Source organism: Thamnophis elegans, chromosome 13 (genome assembly GCF_009769535.1).
Source record: "Thamnophis elegans isolate rThaEle1 chromosome 13, rThaEle1.pri, whole genome shotgun sequence".
In the NCBI taxonomy this organism is placed as follows: Eukaryota; Metazoa; Chordata; class Lepidosauria; order Squamata; family Colubridae; genus Thamnophis; species Thamnophis elegans.
The window spans coordinates 8,133,098-8,146,881 of record NC_045553.1 but is presented as its reverse complement, the minus strand read 5'-3'; the positions used below and the strand labels follow the sequence as shown (position 1 = coordinate 8,146,881).

At 37.0% G+C, this 13,784-nt stretch overlaps 1 gene segment (V, D, J or C); it reads right to left on the bottom strand.

Moving 5' to 3' along the window:
* Window positions 1-387: 387 nt before the first annotated feature.
* Window positions 388-12,663, bottom strand: LOC116516798. The segment is given in 3 exon segments: window positions 388-926; window positions 11,910-11,962; window positions 12,656-12,663. Coding segments are annotated over 3 exon segments (378 nt in total).
* Between the last annotated feature and the right edge of the window lie 1,121 nt (window positions 12,664-13,784).

Here is a 13,784-nt window from a genome sequence, read left to right as displayed (position 1 = left end):
GACAGAAAGACAGACAAAGATTGAACTGTCCCATTCCATCCAATCCCATGTTTATATCAGCTGGAGGACTGGTTAGAGTTATTGTAAGAACAGTTTTGCTCCCATATACCCCCAAATATGCTAACATTACTACTAAAGAACAAGGCATTTTCATTTCCATCTCGAGAAGAATTCATGTGTGAATTTATTGCAACACCCATGCAGGAATCCAAAACCCAATGATGTTTCTTGAAATCCCAAAGAGAATCAGAGTAAATCTCCCCCCCCCCATTGAATCTGGCTAACTGTGTGAAATATGCTCTTGGAAGGAGACCATTCCCCCCCACAAGATAGGAAAGCTTATACAGCTCTGTATCCTTGATAAACTTGATGAAACAGTCACACAAATGAAATACATCCATCTTTATTAATGTGCTGACAGTAGAATCTAACAGATCAAAGTGGGGGAGGGTGGAATCCATTGGAAGGACGAAAGCATGGAGGGAATACAAAGGGTGTAACTATTTGGAATAGAAAGAGACATTAATGATAAAGCTCAATTTAGGAAAGAAGGAATGAGAAAAGGGACATTTCCTTCTGTCTGTTGTCAGGAGAAGATTCATGACAGAGTTAACAACTTCCAGATCCTGAAATAGACTTTGTAAAGGTGTTTCCATTATGCGTCACTTCACAGACGTATGTATGGTCTCCATAGTCGGACTCACTCCTGGTCAGGTAACTGCTGGCGAGATATTTGTCACCTTGCTTGGTAGCCTTGGTTGTCTCCACTCCAGATGCGGTCTCGGTACCATCAACCTTCCATTTTATGCTGAAAGCTGGTGGGCGAAAGTCACTTAGGAGACACACCAGGGTGGCCTTCTTCTGGCTTTTGATCTCTTGCTCAGAAGGAGCAAAGACTTGCACCGAAGGAGATGCTGGGGGCTGACCTGGAAGAGAGGAAGATCTCATGAGGTTCTACACAGCGTCTTAAAACTTCAACGCAACATTGATAGAGTAACTTGATTGATAAATGTATACATAGGCAAAATTTCTCAAGATAACACATTGGTCAGATGGCAAGAATCACAAAACCCACTTCTTAAGAGAGAGAAAAACATTATTAAAAAGCTATCAAGACTATGGAGGAGGGGGTGGGAAAACTATCAAGACAAAAATATCGATTTTTTCCTTGCATTTTGTAAAAGACAGAGAAGACTGTATCAACCAAACATCTGGACCACAGCATGCTTTAGGGAGAAGTAATAGGGTTTACTATGTCAATTATGAATTATTATTATTTACTTTATTCTTTAAACATGAAACTCAGTCAACTGAGCATTCAAAAATGCATCACAAATACAATTGACTGGTGCTAATGGTTGATACAGGTCGTTGCCAGCGTCCTGCCAGCATTATTATTATTAGTAGTATTAGTATTTTTATTAGGCAGTTTTCTTCATTTTACATCACAGATTCAGCTTTGCAACAACAATATACTGGTTATTTCAACAGTCTGTTACATTATACATACTATTATGTCTCCTAGTATACAGTATTATGTTTGTAACTATGATTTCCATATTTTAACATAAATCTCTATGTAATTATCATTTTAGATATTTCATTTTACATTTTCATAACATCTTACCATAATGTTATTTACAATAAATATTCTTCCGTCTCTCGTTATACTTGTACTTCTTTCTAATTTCTAATTTGTTAAACTTTCAGGATTAATTTTCTAATCTTTGCATCTGCTATCTAACTAACTATACCATGCATCCCAAATTAAGTAGATTTTGTTTCTTTTTGTCTTTATTTTCCATTGTCGACCTATCCATCTCAACTGTCTAATATTTTCTTTATTACCTTTTCCACTGTGGGTATATTTCCATTTTTCCAGTTTTGGGCATATACAATTCTAGCCGCTATTATTGCATGTAACATTAAGTATTGAGGGTTGTAAATTATATTTAAAAATCTCAATACTTACCTGTTAACATGCCTAATACAAATAGCCTAATAAAAATAGAATTATTATTGTTTAATTAATTTTCTCTCTCTATCATGCCTGGAGAAAGAAGTGCCTTCTGTATATTCAGATTCTCACCCCCCTGTTGGTTTATCTCCCTGCATATGTGAGTTTCAGAAAGAGAGAAAGAGAAGTAAATTATTTTTAGTTCCTGAATGCAGTGATGTTCCTTCTACCTAGTGGAACAATCGATCACATGATGATCCTTTCCAAAAACATTAACCTTCTCCCTGGAAAAACACATTTTTACTCTAGCTAAAGAGTAATAATAGAGTTTCATGACAAGTATACCTCTCTTGGATATCAACAGAACTTTCTAAAAGCATTTAAACTCAATGTCAAAGAAAGTGTAGTCCAACTTCCTAACTCAGATTCCTTTCAATATTTGGTGCAAAACATCTTAGAAGTCTCCAATTTATGTTGAGTTCCAACTTGATGAAATGCTCTTCTGGTCTCCTTATTCCAAGTCATCAAACTGAAAGAATACATGTAAAATGCATGCCACCAGAAATATTTCTTAGAGATGAAAGAGAGCAGAGAAGAGCAACAAAGAGGATTAGGGGACTGGAGGCCAAAACATAACAAGAACAGCTGCAGGAACTGGGCATGTCTAGTTTAATGAAAAGAAAGACTAGGGGAGACATGATAGCCGTGTTCTGATATCTCAGGGCTTGCCACAAAGAAGAGGGAGTTAAATTATTCCCCAAAGCACCTGAAGGCAGGACAAGAAGCAATGGGTGGAAACGAATCAAGGATAGAAGCAACCTAGAACTAAGGAGTAAATTGTAATGACAGTTAGAACAATTTATCTGTGGAGCAACTTTCCTCCAGAAGTTGTAAATGCTCCAACACTGGAGGTTTTTAATGAGAGATTGGATAACCATTTGTCTGAAGAGGTGCAGGGTTTACTACCTAAGCAGGGGGTTGGACTAGAAGATCTCAAAAGTCCCTTTCAGCTCTGTCATTCTGTTATTCTGCCAAGATGTCCCTCACAAATGCATCTTTCATGATAAGAGGTTACTTATTTTCCCCACTGTCGACCAAATCCTTAAGGGCCCTTCTCAAATTACGCTTTGAAAAGACATATTTAGGATCTAAATTTTCTATCAGTTGTTTAACACACAAAGGAGAAAAAGAACAGAATTCTGAACATCTGGCAAAGAAATAACTACTTTTGCTTGGACTACATATTATTTATTTGAGATGAATGGTTTGATTTTAAAGGCTTATCCCAATGGCTAAATGTTTAGAGGAAGAAACAAGAATTATGGTTTGATAGGAAGGTCGTTGACCTTATTAGTTTGGACAAAATTGGAAAAGATAATTTGACCAAACTCTTGTAGGAATCGCTGGAATGAAAGTTGGATAGGCAACCATTCCACCACAGGGGATCAATTCCACTTCTGTTTCCTCCACAATCAGATCACCTTTGTTAACCCTTTTAAGGTTGTTTAGGAAAGACCCCCCCTAACTGAGAAATTGATGGTTCATTCACCTATCCATTTCTGCAAACTTGAGCCTAAGAGAAATGAATGTGCTTGGTATCTCCCTGAATCCGTATGCTATTTATTTACTATCACACATCATATCTATACGACATCTCTTATGCACAGAATCTGAGAGATACTCAGATCTTAAGGCTGAAGCATTCCTCCTAACTTTGTGGCAGAATCTGAATATTTTTCTGAAAGGCTGAGGTGCATAATTTGGATAATCATCAACATAGTTTCTGAGTTGCAACCTACACTTCAGTTTTGATGAATTGTTGTTAGAAAGCTGCCTTCAAAGTAATCTTTCTGTTTTAATCCAATAAAGGACCCCCATATCAAAACAACTTACCTTATGTGCGGCCAGAACTGGAAAATAACATTTAACACAGCACAATACTTAAGCAAAATGGTTCAGTTGAGATCTGCATATCAGATGCAGATTGGGTGTAGATTGCAGTGGTGACACCAAACTATAATTTTTTCCTATTTCATCTATATCTTAAAATTATTTGTGTTCTATTCCAATTTCATTTTAGACCGTATTCTATTCCAATTCCATCTTAAATCGCATTTTGTTCCAATTCCATTTCAAACTGTATTTTATCAAATTTCATTTTAAAATTGCTCTTATCAAATTTTAGTACTAATTTGTTTCTGCAACTTTGCACTTCGATAGGACCCAATAAAGACTCAATGTCAACCCAACAAAAGATGGAAAAAATATTTTTGAGCAGATGGTGGATAAAGGTAACTGAAGGATAAATTGTAGATGGATTTGATTTTAGGACCTGACTCCTAATTTTTCTCAAAGTCACATCAATCCCTTCCCTTCCCACTCGGCAAAAACATTTAAAATTCCATAATTTTTGCACCGCTTGGTTACAAAGAGAGACTCGAGCTGAAATGCAATTTTTGGTTACATTATCGAGACAAATCCTTCCAGAATCTGATTTCTAAATAACGTCATATCGGTCTAGAGTGAAGGAAGAGAAATTTGATTCCGCCAACTTTCTTCCACATTTCCCAGGTTAGGATTAAACATTGTGAAGTTAATCAACAATGGTTAGGCAAGAGAAAAGGTTACGGTCAGCTAGATGAAGAAAAAGATGAAAAAGTCATGGAAAAACTGTACAAAATGCTATGCAGAGGGAAAGATGAGAAGGATAAATGGACTTACCAGTGACGGTTAATTGGGTTCCACCTCCGAAGACAAACCACAGTGACATATACCCATACAAAAACCTACCCTCATTTCACAATTCACTGAAGATGGCTCCCACCTTGGACCATTACTGGGTTTCATAAAATGTCAGAATGGATCTGTAGCCATCGTTGTATCCTGGAAGAAGAAAAATGATGTGGTGTAAATGGTTCATGCATGGACATCCTGGGCGCCATTCATGGTCAAGGAGATCATTTAAGACAATCCAATGGATGCAGTCCACTGATAGATGAAGAAAACAGGAGAGATCATCAGAGCCATCATTCCTTTTACATTGAATTATACAGAAGAGTCACAAAATAGCTTCTAGTGATGTAGCCAGTTGCAGAAGACTGAGAGATGTTTTTTGTAGGCAGAATATTGTCTAAATTGAAGGGGTTTCTTATAAATTAAACCTAAGGCATTGGATCATTCTTTTGGTGTAAGGACCTCCCTGATTACCTGTAAGTCAACTCTTCCAGAAACATGTTTTAATTAATCATATAATGAGCACGTTGGCTGTCCATGGAGGGTTACACCTGGTCTTTTGTTAACTAGAATTCAGGGGACACAATTTCCACCAAAAGGAGAATTTTCTACTTGAATTCATGGAATGGGTCAACCTTTGCATTCCTTCTGTGGGCAATTCCTTTTTGAGGTTAGTTCTACCAATGCTGAAATGTCAGTTCCAAAGTTGTGCATGGAATAAGCTATTGGGAATTAATTTATATCTGATTAAAAGTGATGTATTTTATTTTTTTGAAAACATGTATATATAGCCATCCATTTTGTGGCTCCCAATTGATGTATCTAGTCCACCTGAGTTCCATCTGTTTCAAGACAAACTGGTTTTGGTTATCTATCCAAAATCCAACATCCATAGATTCATAGATGGTCTTCCACAATACAGCTTATGTGAATTGGCTTGGAAAGCCCAAAGACTCATGAAATTCATGGAATTCCAAAGGTGCTTTTTCAAGAGGCAACTGGACTTTCTGGTTTTTCTCTGAAGACATTTCTCTTAGAGCTGAAGAAGCTTCTTGGATGAGAAGCGAAACGTCTTCAAAAAAAAAAACAGAAAGTTCATTTGCCTCTTGGAAAAGCACCTTTGGGACAACCATGACCTGGATGATGGGGAATCTCCATAGACAAGTTCATGGAATGATAACAAGGGGTGTCAGAGAGTCCCTCAACAATAGTTATTGACCAGCGTAGTGGACACAGGTAGTATTGGCCACCATGTTGTTGTGATGCTAACTGGAGAAGCTGGAAATTCTCCATCAGCTTTGTCTAGTAAATCTAGTAGAATGGTTGAAATCATGGAATTCTTTGGACAAAGCCATAGAAAAGCTTGATGACCCTTGATACATTTCATAATTGGATTGAGGAGAGGTCATCGTATGAAATGCTGCCCTTGAGATCCTTGTGGTCTATTCCTTTTGCATAAACCAGTCCTCCTACCGACCTAGAAAAAAAGTCACTTGTGAAATCTTTTCCTTAAACTTTGTTATGAAGAGAGATAGTTGTATATTGGGGAGGCTGTCTCATTGTCTTCCTGGCATTAAAAGCCAACGGTAGCCTGGTTTGGAGACACCTACAGCTTGTCTTTATAGACTTTGTAGTTCCTAGTCCTCTGAAGAAAGAATTCATATCAATGTTTTTTTGTCTTCCAAGTCCAAAATAAGACCATATTCCAGGAGGTGTATGCTGATTGTTAAAAAAATTTTCTTGCGTGAGTAGATATGCAACTTTTGAGCCATTTGGATCTAAAGTGATTCATAGTTCTGAAACAAATATGAGATATTTAGATGGTCCCTTAAAAACCATCCATGTTAATTCCATTTTTTCTCCTTTTTTATTATGTCCTGAAGGAATAATGGGACAACTCTGAACAATGAGACAAAACTGGTGAAGGGCTTAAGCAAGTTCAACCTGGCCAACAGAATAGCAATGGTGTCCAGATAGCTTTGAATATGCCAGTAGCCTGTGTGAACAATTAAACCGGACTTTGCATGTCGGTTTTCTAATTGGATTCTGGTTTGGTGACAGCTGGTTGATATGCCGGTCTCCCATATGATGAAATGGCTGTGTATTAGCTCAAACCTAGATGTTGAATCTGCTTCACACAACCCTTTAAAGTGGCCTTTGTACTCACTAGTGAAATCAGAGCAAAACACATTTTAGTGTTTTCCATGAATTGTCATCTTTATAGTTTTATATGTTTGCACATTATAAGTTTGTAATGTCATTTTTTGCATGAATTGATGGTGACCTAGCCTTGAATTTGTGACCTAGCCTTGGACTGCAGGTAGATAAATAAGATAAATTGATAAAAGATAGATCGATAGATAGATAGATAGATAGATAGATAGATAGACAGACAGACACAAATAGATATGATATGTAGATAGGTAGGTAGGTAAGTAGGTTAGAAATAGATAGATAGAATAGGTAGGTAGGTAGGTAGGTAGAGATAGATAGATAGATAGATAGATAGATAGATATATCACAGGTAGTAGGTTGATATGGATAGACAGACAGACAGACAGACAAAGATTGAACTCTCCCATTCCATCCAATCCCATGTTTATATCAGCTGGAGGATTGGTTAGAGTTATTGTAAGAACAGTTTTTCTCCCATATACTCCCAAATATGCTAACATTACTACTAAAGAACAAGGCCTTTTCATTTCCATCTTGAGAAGAATTCATGTGTGAATTTATTGCAACACCCATGCAGGAATCCAAAACCCAATGATGTTTCTTGAAATCCCAAAGAGAATCATAGTAAATTCCCCCCCCCATTGAATCTGGCTAACTGTGTGAAATACGCTCTCGGAAGGAGACCATTTCCCCCTCCCCCAAGATAGGAAAGCTTATACAGCTCTGTATCCTTGATAAATTTGATGAAACAGACACACAAATGAAATAGATCCATCTTTATTAATGTGCTGAGAGTAGATTCTTAAAGATCAAAGTGGGGGAGGGGGGAATCCATTGGAAGGACGAAAGCATGGAGGGAATACAAAGGGTGTAACTATTTGGAATAGAAAGAGACATTAATGATAAAGCTCAATTTAGGAAAGAAGGAATGAGAAAAGGGACATTTCCTTCTGTCTGTTGTCAGGAGAAGATTCATGACAGAGTTAACAACTTCCAGATCCTGAAATAGACTTTGTAATGGTCTTTCCATTATGCGTCACTTCACAGACGTATGTATGGCCTCCATAGTTGGACTCACTCCTGGTCAGGTAACTGCTGGCGAGATATTTGTCTCCCTGCTTGGTGGCTTTGGTTGTCTCCACTCCAGATGTGGTCTCGGTACCATCAACCTTCCATTTTAGGCTGAAAGCTGGTGGGTGAAAGCCACTTAGGAGACACACCATAGTGGCCTTTTTCTGGCTTTTGATCTCTTGCTCGGAAGGAGCAAAGACTTGTACCGAAGGAGATGCTGGGGGCTGACCTGGAAGAGAGGAAGATTTCATGAGGTTCTACACAGCGTCTTAAAACTTCAACTCTACATTGATAGAGTAACTCAATAGATAAATCTATACATAGGCAAATTTTCTCAAGATAACACATTGGTCAGATGGCAAGAATCACAAAACCCACTTCTTAAGAGAGAGAAAAACATTATTAAAAAGCCACAGGAGATGTTTGAAGGACTTCCTTTGCATTCAGAAGTGAATCCCAACACCACAAGGGATTAGGGTTAGGGTTAGGGTTAGGGAAAGAGATACAGGAGGCTGACCAGGAAGGGAGGAAGATCTCATGAAGTTCTACACAGCACCTTAAAACTTCAATGCAACATTGATAAAGTAACTAGATGGATAAATATACAGATAGTTTTCCTCATCAAGACTATGGAGGAGGGAGTGGGAAAAATATCAAGAAAAAAATATCGAATTTTTCCTTGTATTTTGTAAGAGACAGAGAAGACTGTATCAACCAAACATCTGGACCACAGCATGCCTTAGGGAGAAGTAACTGGGTTTACTATGTCAATTATGAATTATTATTATTTACTTTATTCATTAAACATGAAAATCAGTCAACTGAACATTCAAAAATGCATTACAAATACAATTGAGTGGTGCTAATGGTTGATACAGGTCATTGTCAGCATCCTGTCAGCATTATTATTATTAGTAGTATTAGTATTTTTATTAGGCAGTTTTCTTCATTTTAAATCACAAATTCAGCTTTGCAACAATAATGTACTGATTATATCCACAGTTTGTTACATTATACATACTATTATGTCTCCAAGTATACAGTATTATGTTTGTAACTATGATGTCCATATTTCTAACATAAATCTCTATGTAATTATCATTCTAGATATTTCATTTTACATTTCATGACATCTTACCATAATATTATTTACAATAAATTTTCTTCCGTCTATCTTTATACTTGTACTTCTTTCTAATTTGAAATTTGTTAATCTTTCAGGGTTAATTTTCTAATCTTTGTATCTATTATCTAACTAACTATACCATGAATCCCAAATTAAGTAGATTTTGTTTCTTCTTTGCCTTTATTTTCCATTGTTGACCTATCCATCTCAACTGTCTAATATTTTCTTTATTACCTTTTCCTCTGTGGGTATATTTCCATTCTTCCAGTTTTGGGCATATACAATTCTAGCCGCTATTATTGCATGTAATATTAAGTATTGAGGGTTGTAAATTATATTTAAAAACCTCAATACTTACCTGTTAACATGCCTAATAAAAATAGAATTATTATTGTTTAATTAATTTTCTCTCTCTACCATGCCTGGAGAAAGAAGTGCCTTCTGTACATTCAGATTCTCACCCCCCTGTTGGTTTATCTCCCTGCATATGTGAGTTTCAGAAAGAGAGAAAGAGAAGTAAATTATTTTTAGTTCCTGAATGCAGTGATGTTCCATGATGATCCTTTCCAAAAACAATAATCTTCTCACTGGAAAAACACATTTTTACTCTAGCTAAAGAGTAATAATAGAGTTTCATGACAAGTATACCTCTCTTGGATATCCACAGAACTTTCTAAGTGCATTTAAACTCAATATCAAAGAAAGCGTAGTCCAATCTCCTAACTCAGATTCCTTTCAATATTAGGTGGAAAACATCTTAGAAGTCTCCAATTTATGTTGAGTTCCCACTTGATGAAATGCTCTTCTGGTCTCCTTATTCCAAGTCATCAAACTGAAAGAATACATGTGACATGCATGCCACCAGAAATATTTCTTAGAGATGAAAGAGAGCAGAAAAGAGTAACAAAGAGGATTAGGGGACTGGAGGCCAAAACATAGCAAGAACAGCTACAGGAACTGGGCATGTCTAGTTTAATGAAAAGAAGAACTAGGGGAGACATGATAGCCGTGTTCTGATATCTCAGGGGCTGCCACAAAGAAGAGGGAGTTATATTATTCCCCAAACCACCTGAAGGCAGGACAAGAAGCTATGGGTGGAAACGAATCAAGCAGAGAAGCAACCCAGAACTAAGGAGTAAATTCTAATGACAGTTAGAACAATTAATCAGTGGAGCAACTTGCCTCCAGAAGTTGTAAATGCTCCAACACTGGAAGTTTTTAATGAGAGATTGGATAACCATATTTCTGAAAAGGTGCAGGGTTTCCTACCTAAGCAGGGGGTTGGACTAGAAGACCTCAAAAGTCCCTTCCAGCTCTGTTATTCTGTTATTCTGCCAAGATGTCCCTCACAAATGTATCTTTCATGATAAGAGGTTACTTATTTTCCCCACTGTTGACCAAATCTTTAAGGGCCCTTCTCAAATTAGGCTTTGAAAAGACATATTTGAGATCTAAATTTTCTATCACAAAGGAGAAAAAGAACAAAATTCTGAACTTCTGACAAAGAAATAACTACTTTTGCTTGGACTACGTATTATTTATTTGAGATGAATGGTTTGATTTTAAAGGCTTATCCCAATGGCTAAATGTTTAGAGGAAGGAACAAGAATTATGGTTTGATAGGAAGATTGTTGAACTTATTAGTTTGGACAAAATTGGAAAAGATAATTTGACCAAACTCTTGTAGGACTCCCTGGAATGAAAGTTGGGTTGGCAACCATTCCACCACAGGGGATCAATTCCACTTCTGTTTCCTCCACAATCAGATCACCTTTGTTAACCCTTTTAAGGTTGTTTAGGAAAGACCCCCCCTAACTGAGAAATTGATGGTTCATTCACCTATCCATTTCTGCAAACTTGAGCCAAAGAGAAACGAATGTGCCTGGTATCTCCCTGAATCCATATGCTATTTATTTAATATCACACATCATATCTATACGACATCTCTTATGCACAGAATCTGAGAGATACTCAGATCTTAAGGCTGAAGCATTCCTCCTAACTTTGTGGCAGAATCTGAATATTTTTCTGAAAGGCTGAGGTGCATAATTTGGAAAATCATCAACATAGCTCTGAATCTAACCAGAGATCTAATGTTAGATCCTGCTGCAGATCCCCTTTCAATCAAAGGGGGATCACTGCCCCGAGTCCATTAGAGTTGGAGCTGTAGCAAACTTGAACAAATAAAACAAGAAAACCTCAAGCTATGAAGTGAAGATTTGACTCTCTACATTGATTGATTTTGTAACCAACTGTGGACTGTTGATCAAACATTCCCACAGTCCTATGCAATTTTGATGAGGTTAGATTAAAAAAATATGACCCCAATACTTTTGAAACGTTTCTGACTTATCTGTCAAGAAGATGGGATGTTTTGATTTCAGAAACAATCAAGCAATGTATCGTATTGATAATACATCATATCATTCTTTGGCTTACTTATCGTGAAAATCTAACAACACAAAGGCAATATCAAACTTTCAATCAACTTCAATCAATTCCATTAAAAAAGATTAAAATACAAATTAATCTCTCAGTTTTTCTTTAACCCAAAGAATAGTCACTCCAGAGTGCAAAAGTAGCCCTAAGTAAGATTTCTCGAGATCTCATTGACCCTGACCATGAAAATCCAAGTGATACCTGTGAACAGCGAAGATAATTTGAATTAACTTGTCCTGACCTGGTTTCAATGTTCAGTTCTTTTGGAAAAACATCAGCCTTGATCGATCAAAAGCAAGCGTAATATCAAATCGCGAGGAGTCAAAGTAGGTGAAGATGGGATAAAAGATGAATGAATGAAAATACCACGTTCAGGAAGAAAGATTAGAGATCAATTAATTGACTTACCTGTGACAGTCAGTTGGGTTCCTCCTCCGAAGACATACCACAGTGATACATAGCTATACAAAAACGTGGTGTCATTTCATAGCAAAAAAAAAAAAAAGTCACAGAGATTTTAAAGAGAGAAAACAGTAGACCTCTATTTCATATTAGGACAGGGCAGGAGATCAATCAACACCTGATGTCCTTGACATGGTCATTTCAATTTTCTTCAATCCCATAGAGTGCATTTTGGAAGAGAAGGCAACATTCCATTTTTGGAGCAGTTAAAAGAAGGGCCTGCTGGTGTTTTATGAAGCTCTCTGGTCTTCCAAGAAGTTCCATTTTTGAAATGATTGCTTTCTGGATACAGACAGATAGTAGATGAGAACCTTTATTTCTTCAAGTTTGAGTTGTATGAAAGAAGCTCAAGTGTCTGCAGCATTTCCAGTTTAGCAAATATAAACTATGATTAAGAAGTGGGGCAAGTTACTTTGTTAGGTACTGAAGTTTTTGTCTATGCTCTAACTGTTTTTGATGAATGGAAACCCTAGGTCTCTTGAGTAGATCCACCAAACATGGACCTGTTTTCTGATTTTAAAGCTTGAAATTATGCAGGACAGATACCTTTCAATTCCTCAAGACATTTTATTTGGGGAATACTTCCAAGAAGGCCCTAGATCATAGGTTATGCCTGCTGGTATTCACATCCACCTGTTAAACTTTCTAATAAGGACAACTGAGATTCTTCTGGATGAGTTACAATTCTCTACCTGCTCATCTGCAAGTTACCTTAACTGTAAATAGAAGAGGTCATTCCATGATGTTATTTTTATGCCTAGTATGAAGACTTGGAATGCCCCATTGTGTCTGTGAGATGCCCTTTAGAACGTGTCCTCTCATGAAATTTCTGGGATAGGATGTAAAATTGTTTTTGAAATATAGAGAAGTGGTAAACATCTTCCAAGATTTCAACTTTGATCCAGGGATTGTTTCTTGAATGAGTGGAAAGGCAATGTTTGAACCACTGCAGTTGGACTTGAATTGATTCATAGAGGTGAACAAAATCTGGGATACTGAATGTGGTTCCTTAAATGTTGTTTCCTCCCCCCCCCTTTATATTTTGCCCTCGGAAAATGAGGAATTTACTCTTAAGATTGGTAGAAAAGCATCTTGTGAAGACTTAAGCAAGTTCAACCTGGCCAATGGAACAATAATCATCTCCAAATAGCTTTGAATGTGCAACGGACCCATGGAAACCATAACTTGGTCTCTGTACGTGGGTTTCCTAGGTAGATTCTGCCCTACTGACACCTGATTGATATTTACAACAAAATACAATAGCAGAGTTGGAAGGGACCTTGGAGGTATTCTAGTCCAACCCCCTGCCTAGGCAGGAAACCCTATACCGTTCCAGACGAATGGTTATCCAACATCTTCTTAAAGACTTCCAGTGTTTAAAGTGGCCTTTGTACTCATTAGTGAAATCAGAGCAAAACACATTTTTAGTGTTTTCCATGAATTGTCATCTTTATAGTTTTATATGTTTGCACATTATAAGTTTGTAATGTCACTTTTTGCATGAATTGATGGTGACCTAGCCTTGAATTTGTGACCTAGCCTTGGACTGCAGATAGATAAATAAGATAAATAGATAAAAGATAGATAGATAGATATGATAGACAGACAGACAGACATAGATAGATATGATATGTAGGTAGGTAGGTAGGTAGGTAGGTATAGATAGATAGATAGATAGATAGATAGATAGATAGATGGATGGATGGATGGATGGATGGATGGATGGATGGATGGATGGATAGATAGATAGATAGATAAAGAGAGTGAGTGAGTGAGAGAGGGAGAGAGAGAGAGAGAGAGAGAGAGAGAGATCATAGGTAG